We start from the raw sequence: 24,916 nt of genomic DNA on the forward strand, positions 1-24,916 counted from the left end.
CTGGTGACCTTAGCCTTCCTGTGTAAATAGAATTCAAAGTGATTTTTGGAGTAAAAGTGTTGTAAAAGGAACAGTTTCCGGGGAAAAATAGATGTGCATTTCTTGAACTTATAGTTTATACAAAATTTCATGGATCCAAATTTCAGAAATTATGGATATCAAAACTTTGGATGAAATTGGGTGGAATTCAGGGATTTTTTTTTTTCTGAAGGCCAGGCAGATGATTTATATCTGTTTCTGGTGACTTGAGGCATACATATTTTTGCAAAGAATCTGAAACACCCTCTATAGTATCTCATTTCACCATATTTTCTCAGAATGGTGTAACTTCAAATTACTGCTTTCTGAACTCTCTCCTACATATTAAATTTTTTAAAAATTCTTTATAAGCTATAGGTTTGCAGAGGTATGACTCTGAAGAGATATTCTTTGTGGTCTGAACTTTAAATGCCTATGTAAACGTAACAAAATATATATTTTCTGGTAAGTTGCACATAATTAGAAATATCTTGATTTGAAATGTAATTTTAAATGCTAGATTTATTGCTTTTTAATCTGACTTTAACCTTAATCATCTAATTAAACATTACCTCTGCAGATAGTTATTGTTGCCCTTAAGTTTTAAATGCGTCAATGATGCAAAATAAGGATTTTTTTTTTTGTGATTATTTTTTATATTACATGCTTTACAGCATTAATTTATTTCTCTACACATTTGAATTAGTATGTGCAGCATGGCAGTTGAAGAGGTTGAAAATTAATACAGCAGCACTACAGCCTTCATTGCCTAATCTTTTTATAAAGTGGAAAAGAACTAAGCACAAGAAATAGTCATTTAAGTTGCCACAACTATTTCATTTTATGTCCTCAATTAATTCTAATCTTAGTTCTCAGAGGGAAAAAAAACCCAGTGAAATCCTTTGTGAATATTGAGTGTAGCAGGATTGATTTTGCTTTGCCATCACTTTTTTTCACTTATTTTGTGTTTCTCTAAAATGCAGAGCAGAATCGCTCTGGAATTCAATGCATTTCCAGAGAGCATCTGAAGAACAATAATTTCTATTGACATATTTGAGGTGAATGTCACTACTGCGTTTGCAAGAGTGGTTTCTTAGTACAGCTTCCATAAACTTCTACCACAGAGAAAAATCTTCAGCTCATGGCTACTGAAAGAACATACCTTTTCTACCATGACAGCAGATAATGATTTTGCAGATAGTAGTATTTTTATACAAAAATCTTAGTGACTTAAGCCTGTTTATGTGTTTACCACAGTGCAGTGTACGCAATGCAGAAATTGTATGTTAAATACGTTCACCAGTTTTGGCCTTCACGGAAATTTGCAGAGCAGAAATGTGTTGTTGCCCAAATGTCTTAGGGTGTTTTCAAAAGACATTCTGAAATGCTGTGTTCTCTTTCCTCTCCATTTAGTGTGTGGCCATTTGTAAAAAATTCTAAAGTACCAATGTCATGTTCTCATTTTGCATTGTGTTTTTTGTCTAATTCAAATGCCTCCTATGTGTTCTTTAGAAGACACCAATTTGTAAGAAAAGATCTGTGGTCTGTGCTCACATGTCCATGGAGCACTTAAGGAAATATTTAGCTGAAGACTGCAGGTTTTTATTCCTTCACAAAGACAGTGTGATTAATAGTTCTAATAACATTATTGATTTTTAAATTAAAATAATTATTTTAATAATTAAATAATTAATAAAATAAAATGTTTGATATTGAATGTTTTGCTAGCTTGTACATATTTCTTTCTATATATTTTTATATTCTTTTGAATATTATGTCATAAAGACAATTGATATTTCTGATTATATTTTCTAAATATTCTAAAATTCCAAGTATTAATGTATTCAGCTGCTTCAGAGTTTTACCGCTGTTAAGGAAGGATTCAGACCCTCGCACTGAGATGAAAAATTCTGGCTACAAAGGATCACCACTGCAGTTTGGGAGTTTTTTTCTCAGAACTTTGTGTCATGGCTAATTAGTTCTTCTTCATTTAATTTAGTTGTAAAATTCTTTATGGGATTTTTTATGTAAATGTTTGTGACTAGGGTAAATCCCAGTGTCACAGATTTATCATTGAAGAGTAGCGTTTTGTTCAGCTTGATTTATTTTAAAAATACCCTGAGATTGATTGCAGCCTCTCAGTTTTTTGCTATGACACATCCCTGTGTGTCAATAAGAGCCTTTGTACTCTTAAACTATTGTAAGCTGTTATTTGCATTAAAGGAAAATAAAAAATTTAAGTTTAGTAAAATAATGCTTAGGGGAGCATGGCAAAGGATAGTAAAGCAATATCAAACTGTGACTTGCTACTTCCTAATTCTTTACACTTCTCCCAAAACCTGCTGTGCAGCTATGAAGCAATTGTTTAAATATACATTAAAAGAGCAGTGAGATCGATGCTTGAAATATTTTTTGCAAATCTCTTCAAATCTACTTCATTTTTATGTCTGACAGAAATATTTGATTTAATGAAACCTTGGTCCACCAAGATTAGAAACTCGGGTGATTTAATGGCTTGTTTTACTGAATAAATGATGACTGGAGATTAAAAAGTCCCAGTTTCCTTTAGACCTTGAAGCACAAACTTTCCATAAAATTAGCATCTTCATCAAAATGAGCATAAACCTATTCCAGTATATTTTTTCATATGTCTCTGTTTTAAAAGCATTTGTTTTATAGATTTCTCATTGTGACCACAAATTAGGTGCCACTTCTGTGATGTAAAAATAAGAAGTCTAACTACAAATTCTATTAAGAATACTCACGTTGTTCTTCTGTTTAAATGTTATATTCTCATTTTTTTAATACTTGTAGACTAAGTCTCCAGACTTTTGATTTTGGGGAGATTGTATTTTTCTATGCACTAAAAGCTGTGGCCAAATCTTAACTGCAATTTAGATTGCTGCAGAAATATAAATATCTAGTAATTTATTTAGTAGCAATATATTCAGTCTTGACTTCCATACCGAAGTGCTTTTATTGCACATTTTTACTACGATTATTACTGCATTACAATCCTCCCAACAGAGCTCCAGTAAAGGAGCAGGATGCCATTTTGTGGGAAAAAAAATAAATACTGAAGCATGATTCCTGCTCTGTAGCACTTAACAGTACAAATCTGTCTCATGGTGTCCCCTGATTGTTGAGTGGACAGCATTCCTGTAAAGCCCAGGTAGCACAGTGACCTATGCAGCAGATGTGGTGAACAAGTTGTTCTTTTTACTACCACCTGAGCTCTGTAAAGTATCTCAGAGGACTCAGGCTTATCTGATATGAATATTCTTGCTCCTAAAAGCATGGGATTAGTTCAGCTGGGATCACTGGTTAGCTGTTTCTACAGCAGAAAAGGTAGGATGCTTAATAAAGTTGGATAGTTAATGGGTTTGTAAGTATCAATGGATAGACTTGGCTAAATTGCATAACTTGATTTTTGACAGCTGATGGCTGTAGTGGCATCTATTCAGGTGCACATTCTGTCACACGACTGCTGCTCTGGGACCTTGCACAAATCCTGGTATGCTGTATGAGCCCTATCACACTCACTGGGTTGTAGCTCCATGCTTGGGAGTTAAATTCTGGGTACATGTCCCCCCATCCCAGATCCATGCCTGGTTTCCTAATGGAAAGGAGGCTGGGGCTGCAGACAGGAAGGAAGGACAGTGCTCTCCATGAGGCCCTGCAGCTAAATAACTGTAGAACACAGTGTTCATCAACAAGTAACACAACCACTCTGCAATAAATCAGCATGTATGGACAATTTTCTGGATCTCATGAGGCTGAGTTATTTTGGGAGTCTGTACAGTGTTTTATATTAATCAGTAAAGAGGGGTCACCGAGTTTGCCTGACATTTCTGCACAAAAGCAAACAAATATATCAATATATGACAGAGCTCTGTGAAGCTGAAGAAGATGCTCAGAGATTGATAAATAGATCTCCTCTGCTGTATTCCAGGGAATTACAAAATAGGAAAGCTCTGAGTTTCCAGCACAGATTTTGTGGATTTCTAATTTACCACACATTCCTCACCTGAAGCAGAAAAAAGGGAGAAAGAGGAAATGGCACAGCAGTCAAAGAAATACAAGCTGAGAGAACACAGGGATCATATGAGCCAGATGTGTGTTTGAACGTATTTCGCAATTGCTTGGCAACACACCTGAAATCTCCAGGAGATTAATGAAATTGGAAAGTTACTTGAATATGGTTAGTTTAGGATTGCTTATAGTCAGCATGAATTTAGACACCAGGATAATTTTGGTTTGGATTTAATGTCATTTCTTTGGCAATCTGTTTAGGGAGCTTAGTAAATCAATGGAATGCAACCCTCACCAGACCTGATTTCATAAGGTCTTGTTAACAAATGCCTTATTTTAAACATATGGAATTCCTAGAGGGAAGAGCACAGCACAAGGATAAAGGTGTGCTTAGCTGACATGTATTGCAGAGGTCACTATTATGTGTATAAAGTATATCCATGAAAATTTTAATGTCTAATGTTTAATTTGCCTACAGTATTCACAGGGTGCCTTTCATGAAGCATCAGAAAGAATATATCATTTATCTTTGGTCTATTATTTTGGGAAGCATAAACTTTGAAATGAATGCCATTTATCTGGCACTGGCGGTATGAATTCAGGTTTCAGAAAATAGCTGCTTAACTTTCTGTCTGTGTAAATTTTGGAATTATTTGACATTTGTCAAATGAGACCTTCAAGCAGATGAAGACAGTTTCATTGCAAGAATTAGACTTGCAGTATAGGACTTCAGGACAAAATTATTCTTTACCATTAACTATAATTTTTCAGATCCATCTTGATGAAAACACAAAATGCACCCATTATCCTTTGTTTTTAATCTGTTGGAATAATCTACTGTTTTAACATTTCCTCAATGTGTTTCTTTGGAATGATTATTCATTTTTCTGTAAAGTTTTTAAATATTAAATCATTTTTAAGATCATATACTAACTCTCAAACCAGATTTTAAATAGTATAACAAGATCATAGTGTCTTCTATGCTTATTACTCTCCATAATAATTTTAATTGTATTGATAGGCCTTACATGCTGAATTTGTATAAAAATATTTAAATTGATGACATGGGTCAATAAATAAAATCAACTTCAAGCTTCATTAGGTTCATATTTATTAATCAATATTTCTGTTAACATATGAACCAGAAAATGGGTCATTTGTGTTTTCCTGTTGGATTATCTCAAGCCTACAGAGCACCTGCAGCTCTAAGGGTATTCTGCAAATTCATAATTCTATTAACTAGCAAGAGTTACAAATAACAAGCCATCAAATGCCTGTAATAGAAATAAATATAGAAATATTTTGACTTGGAATTCAAAAGTGTAAAAAAATATTTTGGGTTTGATTAGGAAACATCAACATTAGTAAATAATAAAGAATCTTCATTGATACTAATGGGGACCATCAGTGCATGGGTGAAATTATTGTAAGAGGAGCTGTAGAGGATTTGACTTGGTTCAATCTATAGATAATGGATCTGCTTGCTTAACTTGGCACCTGGAGAGTGTGGTTTAGACGCCTTTAATCATGTAGATTAAACGATCTATGAAAAGAAGGGAAAAAAAAGAAACCGTATGTATCATTCCACTACATTAGAAAAGGCTGTCATATTAGATTCCATTCTGCAATAATCCTAGGATAAAAACATTATTTTAGAAGTTCCACGTGCTTTGTTATTAAAAAAATAGATAAAATTTGTATCAATGAAGCCCTTATACTTGATCTTCACTGGAGAAACCTGGGGAAAAAAATTACTACCAGTAAGAAAAGTATTGAGATCTTGTCTAAAATTAAATGGGTTCATTTTATTTAATTCTTGAAATACAGACTGTTACTCACTCTACTGAGATTCAATTTCAACAGACTGGGAAGGAAGCTTAAACTGGGATTACTTCAGTTTGTACATGCAGATCATGGCTTTGATTTTGTTTAATTGTAGTTCTAGATAAGGTTCATTTCCTTTCTGAATATTTTTAATATCCTATCTATCTGTTGTATATTTTCATGTTTTCTACAATGAGTAGCAGAGATGGTGATTTTAATACAGATACACTGTATAGGAAAATGTGATAAAACGAAATATACATGCAGAATAGTGGTTTTCATAACAGACATGTCCAGTCAAAATAAATCTAAACAATCTCAAATCTCTAGGTGACATTATATACACAAAGAATACAAAATTTCATTTGAGGAAGACTGGTTTTACTCATGAGGACATATACTGGTGTAACTAAAAGAGGAAAACAGATCTGCAGTGCAAATAGCTAAACACTCTTTTTCAAACTGAGCAGTATTTTTCAAATTAAATTTTATATGTTATACAGGGTTACTTTTCAATTAAATGCTTTATGTACTAAGAACAACTACATAAAGCCCTAGAGGCACAAATATATGTGTACATATTATCACAAATATTAAATATATGCATGCACACTATGTATACATGTTTCAATAATTCTTATATTGTTGAAAAGTATGTACATTATGTCTCTGCCAAATTCATCCTCAGCACTGTCAATCTGGAAATCAGACCCTATCAATGAACTCCAGAAATTCTGAGCACTGGTTTTCTAACAAACTAGTGTTTGTCAGAGTAATAATGAAAGAACAATAGTTTTGCTGCTATTTTGTTGAGCTTGGTAAGGAAAAGAATGAAAAAATAAATTAGTCAGCAGGTGTCAAATACACAATATAATTCAACCATGTAATTGATACTTGTGACTATTTTCCTATTGTGCTAGAAAGACAGCTCTTTCCATTCTGTTGTATTTCATACAAATTTTGTGACAAATTAAAAGTAGTACATTTTTGTTTACTTTGATAAGGGTTTCTGAGAAAATGTACTGAAATGCACCTGGTAATCAGTGGAAAGTCTTGACAGATACTCTTCACAATAGCACCAGGACCATTGTTTTAAATTTCTCCTGTTCTGTTTCTGAAGTGCTGCCACAGAAACAAACAGTGCCTGCTCTAGAGTATGTGTAATAGCACAAGACAGGTATTTACCCAGTAACCATTCATAACAAACCAAGGGAGACTAATAAACCCTATTGCCTTATTATCAGCCTGAAATGTTAGTGTATTTAAAGCACAGAATTGCCTGCTGGCCCAGATGTGTTGAGTTCAGCCGGAGTCAGGGCTCAGCGATGGTGCAGACGGCCGGCGGGAGGTCCTGCGGTCAGTCAGTCCCTGCTGCAGCCGCCCGAGTGCCACAGCTGGATGCTGCCCCTGGACCACAGCGCCCTTGTCACCAGCACAGCTGGCCTCCACAGGCGTGGTGATAAAACACTGATGGCTAGGGCCTCGCCAGGAGTTATCACAAACACACACCATCAACGGTAAAGGACCATGGGGTTCATATTTTCGTGCTTTCCATTTAAAATTAGCAATCTGCCGCAGATTCAGAGCATTTCCAGTCATTTTTGCGTGTTGTCACTCATTACGTGTGCTTCAGCGACATGAAGGCAGAGTCTGAAAGTGCCATCCACCATGCAAGCAGGATTGCAGGCAGCACTACCAATGTCAAGACCGTAAGAATAAAATAACCAGGACATGCCAGAAGCTGTAGAAGCAGGAGGTTTTAGCTTTCTTTGACAGAATTTGAAGCATAGGAGATAAGGACTTAAAATGTAAAAGATGTGTAACTGAGGGCTGGGGCTTGGTGTGCTACCTACCCACAAACACAAGATTTGTTTTCAATTTTTTTTTCATTCTGTCTGACTTTCTACTACTGTCTGATCTCCAAGGCTGCCTCATGAGGATGATTCCTCTGTAATTAGTATTTCTCCATAGCAATGAAGGGAGAATTCATTATGTAAATATGTTGAAAATATGTATTACTCATAACCCTCACAGTTTTTTACTTTAATAAAGTACTATTTTTCTTGATATGTCAGAACAGGTTTTAAAGTGCTCAATTGTGTAAAGTTCCTAGAAAGCTCACCTCTAAATTGCAATAAAATACACTGAAATTACAGGCATAAACCCATAAACCTGAAAATAAACCTAACTGAGAGGTTAAAAAATGTTTTTTCTTCCCCCAAAGTGAGCTCAAAGCTCATTGTTAGGGCTGATGATTTCATTCTCTGCCTCCCAAACTTTTTTTTTCAGTCTGAAAAGACTTTTTTCTTTTATTTTGTTCCCTTGAAATATGGCTAATGTTGATTGCAATGCTGTATGTTCCATAGATATATTTAGTCCTAGCCATTGTGAAAATAGACCCCAAATTCTATATTTTCCCTTTTAAAACATACCTGGTTGTAAAGCTCAGAACCTGCATTGCTGAATGGAAAAAGTGTTTAAAAACTAAAGTCACCTTCATGGAGGTTCCTTTTTATCTACTGTTTCAAAAGACTTTGTATGTATCTATGAGTTTTGTTCATGAAATCAGAATGTGCTATTTATGATACCCTGAGGAGCATCTTGTGTTCTCTCTCTCTCTCAAATGCTGTGTATCAGCCAATCATCAGTCCTGTGCAGGTCATTTGACCATGACACTGAACCCATACTGAGACTTGTTTCAATGTTGGAACAAATTCAGTTGTTTAAGTTAGGAAAAGTTTATGAAAAACTGCTTTTCAAGAGCTTAAAATAATTTCATTGCTTTTAAAGAATCTCAGAATCATAGAAAGGTTTGATCCTTAAAGATCATGTAGTTCCAACTCCCCTGCCACAGGCAGGAATGCCTTCTACTCCACCGGGTCGCTGACAGCCTCATTTGTCCTGGCCTTGGACACCTCCAGGGATGGAGAGTCCACAGTCTTTCTGGGAAACCTGTTCATAAAGCGATGAGGCACTGGAGCCTTATAAGAACTAAAGAATTTCCTTCTAAGATCTAAGCTAAACCTGCCCTCCTTCAGTTTGAGGGCTTCCTGCTTTGTCCTATCACTACATAGAGAAGTATATTAAGTATTCATAGTACAGTTAATTGCCTGAAGACTGAAACTGTAATGAGATAAAACATGGTCACTCAAGTTTCAGCAGCAGAGGTACCTGGGCATTTAGGATCTTATATGTTTAGAAATGGATTCTGATTTCACACCTCTCAAATAATTTTAAAGTAATTAATTTGCAATATATCCAAAGTAAACATGTAGAGTAGTGCTTTCCCTGCCTCATTTTTTGTCTGATGAGAGACTTTATGCTGTGAATAAATCCACTCCATCTTCTTGTGTGTTCCAGTGTATTTTCATTTTATCTAAGAAACCCAGTTCATATTTTGCCATTTTTTGCGTGCTGGTTTTTCCTTTCCTTTTTAGTTATCCTTCATAGTTTTGTGGTTTTTCAGGTACGGCATGAATCTTTTACTTCTTTTGTTTTTATATCTTAGTGTCCTACTATAGTTAGTAATCAGACTGTTTCCCTTGTTAAACAGAAGGAATTTACACTATGGCTCACTGATTTGTAATCTCACGTTACCTTTATTCCTTATGAAATTCTCTTATTATATTGTCCTTTTCACCACCATGGCTGATGGGTACGGCTCTATCAGGTACTTCTTCAGATCAGTACTGTATTCATCTTCTGTTCTGTATTTTAATATTTGAAATCAATATTCCCTTAACACCTGGATTCAGTCTATTAAGTGTATAGGCATGATATGTAGATTTGGCCATTTATGGAAATGGAGACCAGTTCAAATTTTGAGTCTGAACTGCTGAATCCTAACTTCATTTAAAAACGCATGGTCCATGCATAGATAATGAACACAAATTTTGTTAATTTAGAAGGAATTTATGTGTGTAGTATAGTGGAGGTATTTGCCAACATTTTAAATTAAGAAAGCTGGGTTTTAGGAATGTTGAAATTATTTATTAGTTAAGACAGAAAGGCAGAGGTTGCGTAAGATTATGTTCAGAATTATTATGACAGAGTAGGGCTTTTGAAACTGTGTTATTTGTTTTGAGGTACCTTTGACATCTGGAAGATAGAATCAATGGAAATTCTTTAAGGTTTTCATGTGCCTTATGAGTCATAAAACTAACATGCAGAAGTGGGAAGAATGTTGAAGGTCAATATGCCTGTGAGAAAAGAGCAAGCTGAAAGAATATTTTTCAGATTAGGAAGTATTTTCATGGACTTAAGCTACAAAAGTTAGAAAGATCCAACTAGAAAAGTAATACCCTACATTTTGTTCTTAAACTTACTTTATTTTTCTCAAACAAAAATCAGAAAGAATTTTTCAGTTCTGCTGAATGGCACAGAAAGCAGAGAGCCAAATTTAGACTTTCCCTAGTATGGAGAGACTTGAAATTTTACTTTTGTTTAGAGTCTCATTGAAAGGTGTTACCATGGTCAAGATCAAGTTTGCTAAATAGTCTATAATGTCTGTGACTTTAGAACTGGAATATAATCATTTGAGATCCAGAAGAAGAAGCTGATAAGGAAAAAAATGTAATGTATTTGATCAAAAATGAGAAGGTACAATTTGGACTTCAGTATTTAGGATGATTGTCCAGTTTGAGGTACAACAATCCTAAATAGAATAATGATATTTATCCACATTTATTTTCTATGAATCTGACTTGGGGCAGGGGAAGAAGAGGCATTTTGATTTGTTTTCAGCAGTTATGATGCCATCCTCAAGAATATTACCTTTTATTTTCCAAAACAAAGAACATAGCATAGAAATCATTAGGAATTTAACATTAGAGGTTAGATAGTATGTAGGTACTTGGAAAGCTGTCTGTGAAAAACATCAGTAGAACAGATAGACATTTCTCAAAAATAGTATTAAAAATTTTTATCTGCATTGAGCAATCATTTTCTTACCTACATCTCGGTTATTATTGCTGTCTGCTATTGTAATGATCATAAGAATTTAAGAGGTTTTGGCATCTACCTAGGAAGAATTTAGTCATCTGTGTCTTCACACAAATCATCAACCCTTCTTCCATGTTTTGGTAACCTGTTTAAAAAGATACGGAAATGGTGCAGTGATTAAATGAGCACATTTGCAAAACATGTGCACATTATTGAAAGTTAAATCAGAAAAAAAAGTAAGTCATTAGAAGGAGCTTTATAGCAATTAAAACCTTTTGCTTCAACAAAGCAAAAAGCAAACATTTATCTTTACTTGTAAGACACTGAAGAATTTCCATGTTTCCTTAGGAGCACTAATTCTGCCTTAATATATTCATTAAATCAAGAATAGAACAAGTATGAAAACAATTATCTGTGTGGTTCTTCACAGTTTAGATCTGTTATCTTATGACTACCCAAGAGCTGAAACTTCTGCAATGTGCCAGACTTCAAAGTCTTTGTTGTTCCTGTAAATATTTGCTCTGCATTCATTACAGTAATAAAATCATTGAAACCATGATGTGTAACAGTGATGGTTTTTTGGCGCAGTGATTGTTCCAAAACATTTAAAAATCAAGAAAATCCCTCCAAATAATGATACACAATATTGCATTATTTTATTTTACTGTTTTCTAATAGGGGCAATTGGTTTTTTTCTTATTTACTTACCTGGAGAGGGGTGGTACCTAAAGACCTGTAGAGGCTAAGAAAAATATGTGATAAAATGACAAAATTTTGCACAGGTGTTTAAAGTATTCTTATTCAGCTAAAGGTCTGTTACGGATTTGTGTAGATAGAGGTGATATTTCAAAGGAATGCATAGTGATATCTGTTTTTTAATGGGTCAACAAAAGATTATCATATGAAAAATCCTGATATATTGTTTCCTGCTAATATATCCTGTGATTTTATTTTTTTAATGGTATAAGTAGTTGCTCTACATCAATGATAATTTTATAATATATGTGTTGAAGTATCTCACTTCATACCTGAAAGTATCTTTAATAGTAATTGATGGCTAATTTTGTTGGGTGGAAGCAATAATTTCAGTAGTTTTATTTGATTTAATTTGAGAACTATTTGAACCATAAAGAAGAAGAATTAGTGAGTGAAGGTATTCAGAAAACAAACCACAAATATTAAATTACTGATTGTGTATAATGCTAGACTATGCTAATGAATTTATACCATTCTTTTTTCTGTTACTTAAGACAGACGTAATTCTCTTATTTAATCAAAATGTTTTAAAGTTCATTGTATTTGTACAACCCCCAAAGACACAGATTGTCTCAGTTTTAATTCCCACCCTGGGAGTTTCCTGTAATTGCTTGGATGAAATGTTGCTTTCAACAAGTCTTGGTCTTGGCAGTGGAATCAGTGGGAGTATATGACTTCTACAGGGGCTGTAACTTGGAATTTTTAGTGAGCAGTGAATCAGCCTGCTCATCAAAATCTCCTATTATGGCAATTTTCAAAATTTATATTAAGGAAGAACTGTTTAAGGTGGTGTTCTTACATCTCAAATGTTGGTCAGAGTGATTCAAATGGTCTTTACAATAACCACTTAAATATAACTTAAACACATTTTAAAAAAAGGTTTCAAAATAAAGTTAAATTATTCACATCAAAGTAAATTAATCTTGAAGTCAATTACAACTAAGTTAAATTTAATTTAATTTAATAAATGTTCCACAAAATCTTGGCTGCTGCACACACTTACCAGGTAGTTCTACCTAAAATTCTTGCTCCTACCCCATGCTTTTGTATTCTAAGACAGGTCCTTTAGGGTCTTTCTGACTCAGGATCTATACAGCCAAAATTTGGTGACAGAAGCTTTTAAACTTACACCAGCTTTCCAAAAATGGCATCTCTGCATCCTACCAGTGTTCTACTGTGTTTAATACATAATGTTATTCATCAGATAAATAATTTACTGTATGTGTTCATAAAAGCAGAACAATACAGAGCTATCTAACTGTGCAATTTAACAAAATAAATTGCTCGTATTACCCAGATCTTCCATTTTTTCATATTACACAATGTAAAAAAATTATTAGGACCAAAATCTTTCTGTGCTGTGTATTGCCTGAGCATAAGACACAAAGTCAGAGAGAAAGCAGCTTATGTTCCAATAGCTGCATGAGAATTTTAGTAGCATTACCAATAAATAATCAATATGTTAAATACAATGAAACCTACTTGTATATCTGCTAAAACAGTCAATGGATAGTAGATGGTGTTAAGGTACATGCTTTTCTTAACAAGAACCATGTAAAAAGTATGTTGCTGTTACTAACAGATGGGAGGCTGACAGAAAAGTAGCACTTTGTTTTACATCACTTGGGTTTGCTTCATAGCCTCTTGGTACTGTTTTCCTGTAGCACAAGTTTGGCATTCATTGAATTCTATGTAAGAGTAAGTCTTGTTCTCACAGTGTCAAAAAAAAAATCAATGGCTAACTGCTGTTTCATCTTTCAAGATTAAAATTAAGTGTCTTACCACAAAATCAGGATAGAAGACAAGACAGTGTTGACTATCATGTCATTTGTTCCTCTGTATCCTTAATGGCCTTAAGATATCATTAGTATGTATGGGTTTTAAACCTCTGCATATAATGACCTAATTCTGCAAATATTACAAATGGCCAACATAAGATTGAATTGTTAATAGATTTTAAAAATTGCATGCTCAGTATTTTTATGGTTTCTTATATATATTTACCACTTTTTTTCTTTCTTTTGCAGATTGTAGCTTTGCGTGAACAAAATGCACACATTCAAAGGAAAATGGCAGCTGGGGAAGGGTCTGCTGAATCAGAGCATATTGAAGGAATGGAGCCAGGGCAAAAGGTTCATGAAAAGGTATAAAATGTTAGTGGTCATTAAATCTAATAATCTCTATGATAAATAATCAGGCTTTAGATTTTAGTAATGTGACTATTTTATGGGATGTCCATTTAGAGTTTTGTCTACCTACTGAAAACAGCATGAAAAAATGAGCTTGTTTAAATGGAAAACAAACACAAATGGGCAGGTCCTTGCTCTTTGATAGGGTATTGAGTTAGATCCATAACTTATAATAAACTTTTCTTTTAATTTTTTGCATAGTGCTACAATTATGTGTACTAAATGCTGCTGTGTAATCCTTTGTATGTTGCGTACAGAAGAGCAAGGTGTAGTGGCATAGGTGTCTTTGTGGAAGGCTGTATATGCAAACATTCCTGCAAAAAGAAACCCTAAGGGCATAACAGAGACCTAAAAACAAGAAAAAGTAATTTTTCTCAGTGCTGCCTATAAAATATTCTTCAAATTCTTGTCCATGCTCGTATAGAGAGAAGCTACTTAGCACTCCTTCAGAAGAAATACATCTATACAATTCAGACCAAGTATTTGCTGCTTGATGCTGAAAGACAACAAAATGTAGACTGATTTAGAAAACAGGTTTTCTCCTTAGCCTTAGATTTCCACATTGATAAAAAACAAGTTGAGCATCTTCCTCTCTTGCTTCAGAATTATTAAATTAAAATGATAACATAACATAACATTTGGCAGACAGCTGAAATGAGTAGAGCTGCTGCTTGGATCTCTAATTGTGCATTTTTGTGTAATGCCATATGATCAACAGTGGCATAAATCACACTTAGAAAAAATAGCTGTCATCGTTATTTATTTTATAGTCAATCCAATTTACAATGGTGCACTCACAGTGCAGGCATTAATTTTTCACATTTTGCAGTTTATGTGTATTTTCCTCTGAGTAATCTATGTGGTTGAGAAACACACAGTAAACAAATACTGTTTAGCTACACTCCCCTTTCTGCAAAATCATACTCACAGACACATCTGTGAAATTTTGATAAAATTCACCCCACTCAGTTGTGCTTTTAAATGCAACTACACTGTTTAGCTGAAAATCTCTGATTTACCACTTTCTTTGCAAGCCGGGTCTTCTGTTTTGAGCCATTGGGTTCATTGCTTACCAGCAGAAGTGGAAATAAGACTATCCATCCTTTAAGAAGTCTGCATATTTAAACACTAATGAGAGGGATGAAATCCAATGTAACATATTATTATCATCATTTTTTAATTGAACATTTCTAGAATATTATGTCCTGAAAACTTCTATGCTACCTAATAAAAGCAATTTATGTTGATCGAGTTAAGCTGAAATAAAAGTTTCTGCTAGATTTTGCTGCTTATGGCAATGAAATCATACTGGATAGGGAGTTAAGAGGAGATTGTATTGACACCAGATCAACCAGTGCACTCTAATTCACATCCTCTGCACTAGCAGCTCTCAACATTTCTACATTTACCTTGGTGGCCTATAATAATTCCTTATTATTTAGGAGAGAGAAACTTAAAAGGTAGCAAATACAGAAGCTTGCAAAGAGGCCAACTTGCACAAAGAGAAGAGTTTAAAGGACTTTGAAAAATTGTTTCAAAGAACACCTGACAGAGATCGCCTGCTGTGGGAATTAAGATGCAACCATTTCTGTTATCAGATATTCTGCTTGCTTCCACTTACTGCCACACAGTAAGTGATACCCTTCACTTAATCTCTAAGGAGAGTTTCCTGATTTCCCCTCAAGTGAACACCAGGGAAGGCAGAACTCCCAGTGAATAAGGTGCACATTGGGAAATCTGTGGAAGCAGCTAAGGATGCTGCAACAGTGGGACTGAACAGTCAAAAATAAGATACTGTGAATAATAAGGTTTTTTTCAAATAAACTCATTATTTCCTACTGGTATTTATTTCAGCTTCTGTAAGAACCATAGAAGTTGAATAATTCAGTAAAACAGTATTTTAAGAAATGATCACATGCAAATTAGGAAGCATTTAAGTTGCTTTGAGAAAGAGGAGATCTTCTGATGTTGTACACCTTAAATGTCCACCATTACAGTATCCCTTTCAACTGCAATTATATTTTGTTTGTTTCTCTCTCACAATGGAGAATTTCAGTTGAGAATGTTGTGTTTGACAGCTGATTAGAGGCTGGAGACAATTCAGAGCAATTGAAAAGGAGATCTCTAATGATCATATTTCTGCCTGACACAGACCAAAATGTGTGAAACAACCTAGAGAAGTAGAATAATTTTTAAACACAGGGGAAATACACCACTTAGAAATGACTGTGACACTTAGATTTGATGATACTGGTTTGACATAGGTTTACACACTCTGGTTTGTGTGCTGGTTGCATGGATGATGATCATCATGCTGCTTTTGCTTGTTTAGCTGTCCTTTGGGTTTGGTCCATTGCATAGCAATGTGTCTGTTAGTATCAGTTTCTTTTGAATGTTTTACATGAAGCATTTGAATGGAATGGGGTGGAAGAACTACACTAGTAAAAATCATCCTCTGGTAACTTAGTTATTCTTACATCTCAAACAGCATCTGCATTACTGTTTGCAGCATTGATTTTTACTCTTGCTTTTATAAGAGTAGATGATCTGTATAATTTAGCTTGGTGGTTATTTTTACTTACTTTTTTATATTCCTATATTATAGAATTCAGATAAGTTTATTTGACCTGTGTAGCAAATTATATTTCTGTCTCTTCCCTGATGATGTGGCCTTCATGGCCAGATTTTCTAAGTTGAAGGGAGCATCTCCATCATTATAGAACTAAAAATAATCTTTTTTCTTTTTTCTTTTTTTTTTTTTTTTCCCCTGGGATTTTGGACAATTTTTTCCAAGTGAGGACCATGATGCAATGGGGATTTATTCTTTTTCATTTATTATGAACTTGCCAATACTCCTTTAAAAAAGAAGTGTCAAATAGTATTATTCACTATTTACAGAGTGTGCTACTAAAGAGTAGATATAAGGCACACAATTTTAGGGTTTAAGTAAACAAAACCACAAATATAAAGGGAGAATACACATACACACAAAAACCCCAACCACACAACCCAGTGCTTACAGCATAAAAATACTTGTTTCTTCTAGGAATTCTAAAAGACCAGGCTTCTGAATTTTTAGATTACTTTCAACTTTTCAATTTTCTGTCTAACCTTATGGTTACACAGAATTTAATTTAGTTCTCTGACATGGAAAGGCTTCTGCATATGGGCATCCTGTGAATCACCTGTGAATGTACTACCAAAACTAAGAGGCACAAATGAGGAGTTCTGTCACGTTAATGAGCCCTGTCTCTGCTGCAGGTTGTTCAGAAATAACCTCATGAGATTATATTAGTTTCCTTCTCACCACTCTCTGAGGTTAAAGTCTAGCACAAAATACATAATTGGTTACTGGTGGATAGTATTTAGGCCAAATACTTTGTGTCAGATGTTTTAGAGAGAAAATATCACATGGAGGTGCTTTTTACTATTCTTGGGACTTGCTTAAAAGAATTGGGTTTTCATGTACATTTTACCACATATGTAGTTGAACATATAAGTTCTTCCTACAAAATAAAATGGAAAAGAACTTTACTATACAAGCTGGGACAATTTTACCATTTTTTTTGTGAACTTCTGTAGACTGGTGTCCCTACTGGGTTTTTTTATTATTTTAACTTAGGTGTAACTCCAATTAGTTTTCCTCCAGTGTTATTTTGCTAGGTTTAATTAATAAAGGGCAGTATGAATTAGATTAACAGAGACTAAAATGTTCCAGATTAGCCTCACTTTACAATTTCTCATGGTGTTCCTTTTACCATTGTCCTTGGATTTTTCCAGTAGCCTAGTCTGCAGCTTTTTCTTTTGTTCTTCATGTAGAGAGAAGCAACAATATAGGGGGGAATTATGGTTATTTGTACTGCTCAAATTTGCTGTCCTTCTCCCTTCTGACATTCCTATGTGAACAGCACATTGTTTTACTGCTGAGCTTTTTTGATCTCAAAAGAAAACCACACTCCAGGGATGTTGTTTTCCTTTTCATGCTGTTCAGTGGTAGGGAACATTTACTTTCCTTCTCCGTTTCCACAAACCTTAAGAAATTAAAATTTTACTTCTCCCCTCAAATATTTCTTGCTTAATCCCTGTTATCCCCTCATTCCTGTCTCTACAGTGTGTCACCTGTCATAGTTAGTACCATCACTGTCATCAGATTTACTTGATGATTATTCCATCCTTTCTGTTTCTCCTCCTATCTTCTTTAACTATATTGGGGTGACCGTAAAGGCTTTCTTTATGAATAAAGAGTATATTTAAAACCCATAGTAACAACCGTGTTATCTTTGTTATATCAGTTATTTATCTAGTGTGGTGATATGATGATATAACAGGAAAAAAAGCAAAAAAATCCCAGCTTACAAAAACCCACACCAGGCATCCTCTTGCTGTTACTCTTTCCCTCTTTGTTCCCAGGAGAGGAGGAATGCAAGTGCTGTATTGCTGGGTAGAGATGTCATTCCTCATATACCTTTGTTTGCTCTTACCTAGCCCAAGAAAAGATGTCTTAAGCTTCTCTAGAGCCTTTCAGTCCAGTGCCAGCCAGATTTCTCATGTGGCTGAGAAACCTGTGGAAAGGGGCAGGAGCAGAGGCCAGAGGCCCTCCCAGTGTGCGTAGCAGGTGAGCACACACTGCAGCTGTGTGTACCTGCCTTGGCTCGAGAAGGCAACAAAGAGGAGGGGGAAAGTAGATGATGATGCCTCTCTGCAGCATTGAAGTCTGAATAAGTAAATGTGCTAGAAACAGATGGACTATTTGTATTGGGTAAACCAGTTGGCAAAAAACCCTCAAAGCATTGAAGCATGTGAGCTATTTGGCACATTTCTTTCTTCGAGGAAAAATAGCCATTGATCTTCTTCATTGAACTTCTAAGACAAACCTAGGGACCATGTACATTTTATATTTTCTCTGCTAGAATGTTTTGACCAGTTAGAAAGCTTTCTTTAACATTCCTGCTTCAGAGATTTCCTAATTGTTTCAGATTGCTTCCAGTATTTCATTTTCCAACACCCTAAGTAATTTGATACCATTTCTTCCATTTTGGGGGGATTTGGGGGTAGTATAGGGATATGATAGTTAAGAATGCCTATTTTGACACTTTTTTTTTGAGTATGCTTTTCTGAAAAGGTTTCCTTTAGTGCTTCAGGTAATAATTAGCAGATTTGATTTCATTGTTTCAGATATTCAGCTAATAGTTTATTTACAAAGGATTGTAATTAATGTGCAGCAACAGTATTGTAATTGATTTATTAATTGTACTGTGTTACAACTGATGCTCAGCATCAACAAAAAGATCCTTGAATACCAGGAAACAAAAAAATCAATCAGATAAAAAAAAATCAGCCAGAGAAAGAACAAGAAAAAGGATCAAACATGGACATTATTTATAAAACTGTTAATAGAGAAGATTCAGCAGTTCTGTCCTTCCAGTTTATTCCATAGGAAATTTCTCTGGAGAAGGGGAGGTTCCTGCTCCTTTCACTAATTCAGAAAATGAATTTGAATTACTATCTATAGAATGCCTTTTGCTTCTACTGATATAGCATATTTTCACATTCTTGTTCAAATCAGTTATTTCTTGAATTAATACTGAATAACTTTCTACCTGTGGTCTTTTGAAGTGCTCGCTGTATGTATCCATATAATGGATATATCCTAAAATAATAACAAGGCATGAAAGTGACAAAACACCAGTTAAAATCCCTTGGTTAACTTTTAAAGTATGCTTCAAAATTCTAAATATACCAGATTTTAAACAGAGTTTTTAAAATTTTATTTGTGTCTTTACAGAAAGCTTTCTTTTTATCCTGATCTTGCTAAGGAAAATTAAAATGTTGACATTTTCAGTAAGTTGGAAATTTTAAATACCAACTAGCTCTATATGTGAGTACAGAAAAAATATAAAACAAAGCTGAACGATGATTAGAATCAAAGCACTTTGTGAAATAGTTCATCAAAGAATTATGAAGGAAGTTAATGTGCATAGATCAAAATACGTGCATACATAATTGTCAATTACAGCATTGGTTTAATGGTGAGAGACAAATTCTAACTGTGGTATCACTTGTCTTTCCAGAAATCTTGGATACTAAGCAAATTAGTAGAAAAAAATTTTTTTTCAGATTTAATTTATATGTGGTTTAGTTATTCATTTTGTAAGGAAAAAAGCTTCATTAATGAAAAGAGAATACTTCTCTTGCAGTGAATGTATTCCCAGATACCAGGGGTTGCCATTTCATAATTACCAGGGTTTATGTTACATAAGGTACATGAACACATGCCATTTATTGCATTTGAGATTTGGTATTTGGCTTATTATAATCTTGCAGCATTCCTGGACTGCTCTTTGTAGAGCTGTAGGGCAAGGTCCATGCAAGATAAAATGTGATAATCTGTGAAAACCTCTAAATTTGCTGTATGAGATTATAACTGTAAAACAGATTATGATTGTCATATATAAAAAGTTTATCTTAAATTTTTAAGATTTTCAAAGTATGACAGTTTGGCTGTCTTATCCTGTTTGAGAATTTGAGTACTATTTAGTTTGTGACTGCTGCATATTAATAGCATTTTGATTCAAGCAGACTAATTGAACTCTTTCAAAATATCAAACTAAATGTAAATCAGTTTTTAATTTGCTATGGTCATCTTACCATGGTGTCCTGAAAGTAGATCAATGATGGTTCAGCAGGTAACATAAAATATCTAAAATATTATTAGGTAGTATAAAGAATACAACTTTGGAACTGAGTTACTTGATGTAGTGAATTTTTAAAGTAATTTTTATTCAGTTATTCACAGGGGGAAGGTGATCCTGATCTAAGTTCATTTTATGGCTTGCGATTGAGAAACGATTTCTGTTAAAGCCATTAAATAATGTTCTTAGAATGTGCTCAAAGACCTTTGTATAAATACATTTTGACAATAGTAATACAAAGTGCTAATGAAAGCTGGTTTCCCCTCAGACCCTGCTAGGAACTTTTCATATATACATTGCTATACACATTATCACCTGAAGGACAATAAGCACCTTCTAGGACCAATATTTCTGTAAGATGTTTAAATTATAGTTACAGCAAAATACTTTGCTCCTGTGCTTCAAAATATAAATTTTGCCAATAAAATTTTACTTAATCAAGAAATTCAATGACAGTAACTTTGGATATATTTTTTAATGTTGCAGTTCAAATAAAATGTTTATGATTTTGTTTGTTCTTCATGCCTTTTTTTTTAACATGAGAGAATTAAATATGTATGAAATCATAGGCTTAGCCTATGCTGGAAAAGGTTAATGTGAATATCTGCTGCAATGAGGCCGTATCAGCGAGTCCTACTGGTGAATGCACTTCTATCCTGAAATAATTTATTTGCAATATAAATTGTATTGCTGAGGTCATATCCCAAATGCAGCATGTGTTAGGAAATCTTGAGGTTTTTTTTTCTTTATAACTATATTCATACCAAGGCTTTCAGCAGCACATCACTTACTTCAGCAGAACTTGTTTCTAATGTAAATTTAAGCAGTATGTTGTCCTGACTAAAAGCCCTTTCTGGTACACTGAGTTTGTGATTTATTAATGTTGTTTCCTCTCTGCAGCATGGTATATTTTGCAAATGGCATTAACTTTATTAAAGTGAAAATGCTGTGTAAGTTTAGTTAAGACCAATGAAAGCAATTTGGTGATTTTTAGAAGTATTGCTGTAATCTGTACTCAAATAGTCATAATGCCAAACTAAACCATTTTATGTGTAGTATTCTGCTCTTAATGCAAGTGCTTACATCTCTCTGTATTCATGCATTCTGGAATCCATTCTTATGAATTAAACTTCTGCCATTTTTTCATAACTATACCTATCTTATCTACCATGAAAATGTTTTTTTCCTTCTTATTTACTTTGGTAATTTTAAAAATAATCTTTGCTTTAGAAATTCTTTAGCTAGAGCCCACATTAAAAGATAATTAATCAGTGTCACTTCTCCATTAACAGCGCCTATCAAATGGCTCAATAGACTCAAATGATGAAGCCAGTCAAGTTGTTGAACTTCAGGAGCTATTGGAAAAGCAAAACTATGAAATGGCACAGATGAAGGAGCGTTTGGCTGCACTGTCTTCTCGGGTGGGAGAGGTAGAGCAGGAAGCAGAGACTACGAGAAAGGAGCTCATTAAAACAGAGGAAATGAACAGTAAATATCAGAGAGACATTAGAGAGGTAAGGAATTCACCACGCTCACCTCATATCTCTTGATTGTTGTTCCTGTGGTATCTGCTACAAACTGATGGAGGCCAATGGATGTGAGCAGCAAAAGTTGAGCACTGATAAAATCACTTAAACATAGGAGACAGAAGATTTAAATTCAAAAAATAGTACAAGAAATTTATTCCTCTCTCTCAATAAATGAAAGTAAAATTTAATTTTCCATCTCTTTACTCCTCTTAAATTTGTAGTGTTTCTCTGTATATCATGTCTTAGGCAGATGTTCTCAATATATGTGGATGGTTGGCTTCTAGAATCTATTTTGGTATGCATTAGTTATCTTTCTGTTACAACAGCTTTTAAGAAAAGACTGGGTGTAGTATTAGTGTCATGGTTTAATTAACAAGGTGGAGTTGCATCATAGGTTGCAACTAACTCAAAGGTCTTTTCCAACCTGGCTGATCCTGTGATTCTGTATCATAGCTACAAGAAATCCCAAAGAATTCTCTATAAAACTGAAGATTTACTTCTGATCATACATTACACACCCGTCTACTATAAGCATGAAAATTAAACTGGTATAAAATTATGTAGCATTTTATTTGCACGGTTCCTGATGGTTTTTTTTCTGTCACATTAGGCAATGGCACAAAAGGAAGATATGGAGGAAAGAATTACTACGCTGGAGAAGCGCTACCTCAGTGCTCAGAGAGAATCCACCTCCATCCACGACATGAATGATAAGCTAGAAAATGAACTGGCAAACAAGGAAGCCATCCTGCGTCAGGTGCTCTACCTGCATTACTCAGCTGTTTCCTTCATACATAATGAAAATTAATGTCAATTTACTAGAAGAGGTTTCCATTAGGTTAATCTGTGAAGCTTTGATCAACAGATCAGTTAATCTAAAAAATTCTGAATTGTTCAGCATCTCTAAATTTCGTATCAGCTACTGCAGTTGTGAACAATAATTTCAATGTGTACATACAATGTTGGAAAATAACAGTGTTTTCTGATAGTGTCTTGCATAAGTGCACACAGTATGTGATATTCCTTAAGTAGTGGAATATCTTTGTTTTTTATGTAACAATTTTGTAATTTAATTTTCTAAAAAACAGCTTGAGCTAAAAACATTCCATTCTGCAAAAAAGTCAAATTTGCATAAAATATATTCTAATTATTTTACAGATGAGTAGAGTGCAAATAAATTTTTTTAAAGCTAAATTAAGTGTGAATATGTTTAAAGAAAGCTTATAACATGACTGTGCAGCTTTCTGTCATGATTTTGTTTCATCACTTTCAATCACTTTGTTTCCATGGTGATTCCAAATCTGGAATGTAAACTGAATATAAAACACTGGTTTGTAATTTGAATATGATATAAACTGAAAGCAAACATGAAGTGAATATAAATTATACTGTATCATTCAAACCCAGCCTCAGTATCAGACTTCTTTTTTCTTAGCATATCTTTAAACAATTTAAAGTGCTATATGGGAAATTAGCCTGTGTGATGTGATAATCTCTGCTTCTATAATTGTATGCAGATATATTTGCACACACATGCACATATACCCCTGTATCGGTGTGTGTATATATGTATTTGACTACTTCTTCAGGGAAATTAAACCATCAGAACGCAAACTCTCCAGCTTTTGCCAGCTTCCTTAGACTATTTTAACAGGTGTCTTCAATTGTTAGGGATAAAACCACCCAGCAATGGAAGAAGTAAGGTACTTGTATCTGAGTTCAGTTTGTTGCCAATGTAAGTCATGCTGTGTTGCAGAGCTCTGCCTAATCAAAACAACTAGGCTTAGAGTATATGGTCAGACTTAAAGTTGATTTGCAGCATCGAGCTGAGAAAAACCTAGATTTTCATGCCTTCTTAAGGATTAAAAAAGAATCTAGAATCACTTATTTTTCATTTTGTATTTTATTACCTGGATTGAGCAAGAAAGCAACAACCACTAAAAAATCTTAATTGTATGGTGCATCTCAGTAGGTCAGAAAATGCTGCAGTTACAAAACATCCTCCTATTTATCTTTAATAGTTATCACAGCTTACTCAATTTCACCTCTGTAAAATTTAATTTAATTGTAATGAATGAAATGTCAGTTTTAACTTTTCATAATATATTATTGCAATTCATTCAGAAAATTATACTTGGCAATTTATTCAGGGAACTGTATCCTTTCAGAATTGTTCTTCTTTCCCATTTTAGGTCACATGTAAATTTTTCTGTAAGATGGACTGTACTTCCATTTAGGAAATTCTCATTTTACTGGCACCAGTACTATTATTTAGCTGGGATAAATACCACATTCATCAGTGGAGCTTTTTCATCTTAATTACTGCCATTTTACAAGTCCTTTTATTCACCTTCATGAGATCATTGAGCCTCAAATCAGTAGTAAGCCTGGCAGCGTACATTGGTCCATGCTTGGGTTAATACCTCTCCAGTAACCTCTCCCACACTGAGGGGTGTCTTGCCTTTTAGTGAGTTTTGCTATCATTTCACCGATACTTTAGAAAGGGAAGGAAAATCCTTAATATCGATTTTTATTTTTTATACTTGTTTATCTGTCGTTGGCTCTCAGTTGGAAGACAAAAACAGACAGCTGCAAGAGCGCCTTGAGCTGGCTGAGCAGAAGCTGCAGCAGACGATGAGGAAAGCTGAAACCCTACCTGAAGTGGAGGCTGAACTGGCTCAGAGAATTGCAGCTTTGACTAAGGTACTGAGAAATAGGCTCACTTTAGAAGCCCCATTTTTAACAATAATTTGCAGCCTGATTCCTCACCTCAAGGACGAAACAAAGGTACCATCGGGCCGATTTGAAAGAAGAAAATGTTTTTTGTTAAGTATGTGCACGGGAATGGTTTCAATGCCGTGTTTGTAATTCTTAGCAGTTTGATGACAGGAAAAGTAGTTATCTGTAAGTTAGCCTAGGCTATACTTACAAGGGA

General features: G+C 34.4%; 1 protein-coding gene across 3 annotated transcripts in view; it reads left to right on the forward strand.

Annotated features, from left to right (window-relative positions):
• LOC131573468 (liprin-alpha-2-like) overlaps nucleotides 1-24,916 on the forward strand; it is a 281,397-nt gene that overhangs the window by 196,900 nt on the left and 59,581 nt on the right. For all 3 annotated transcript variants that reach the window (XM_058827455.1, XM_058827453.1, XM_058827454.1), the window contains 4 exons: nucleotides 13,599-13,715; nucleotides 21,745-21,966; nucleotides 22,592-22,738; nucleotides 24,550-24,684. In XM_058827455.1, coding sequence (XP_058683438.1) covers nucleotides 13,599-13,715; nucleotides 21,745-21,966; nucleotides 22,592-22,738; nucleotides 24,550-24,684 — 621 coding nt within the window. The remainder of the gene's footprint in view (nucleotides 1-13,598; nucleotides 13,716-21,744; nucleotides 21,967-22,591; nucleotides 22,739-24,549; nucleotides 24,685-24,916) is intronic.

The sequence above is a fragment of the Poecile atricapillus genome, chromosome Z (assembly GCF_030490865.1).
Source record: "Poecile atricapillus isolate bPoeAtr1 chromosome Z, bPoeAtr1.hap1, whole genome shotgun sequence".
NCBI classification, from domain to species: Eukaryota; Metazoa; Chordata; class Aves; order Passeriformes; family Paridae; genus Poecile; species Poecile atricapillus.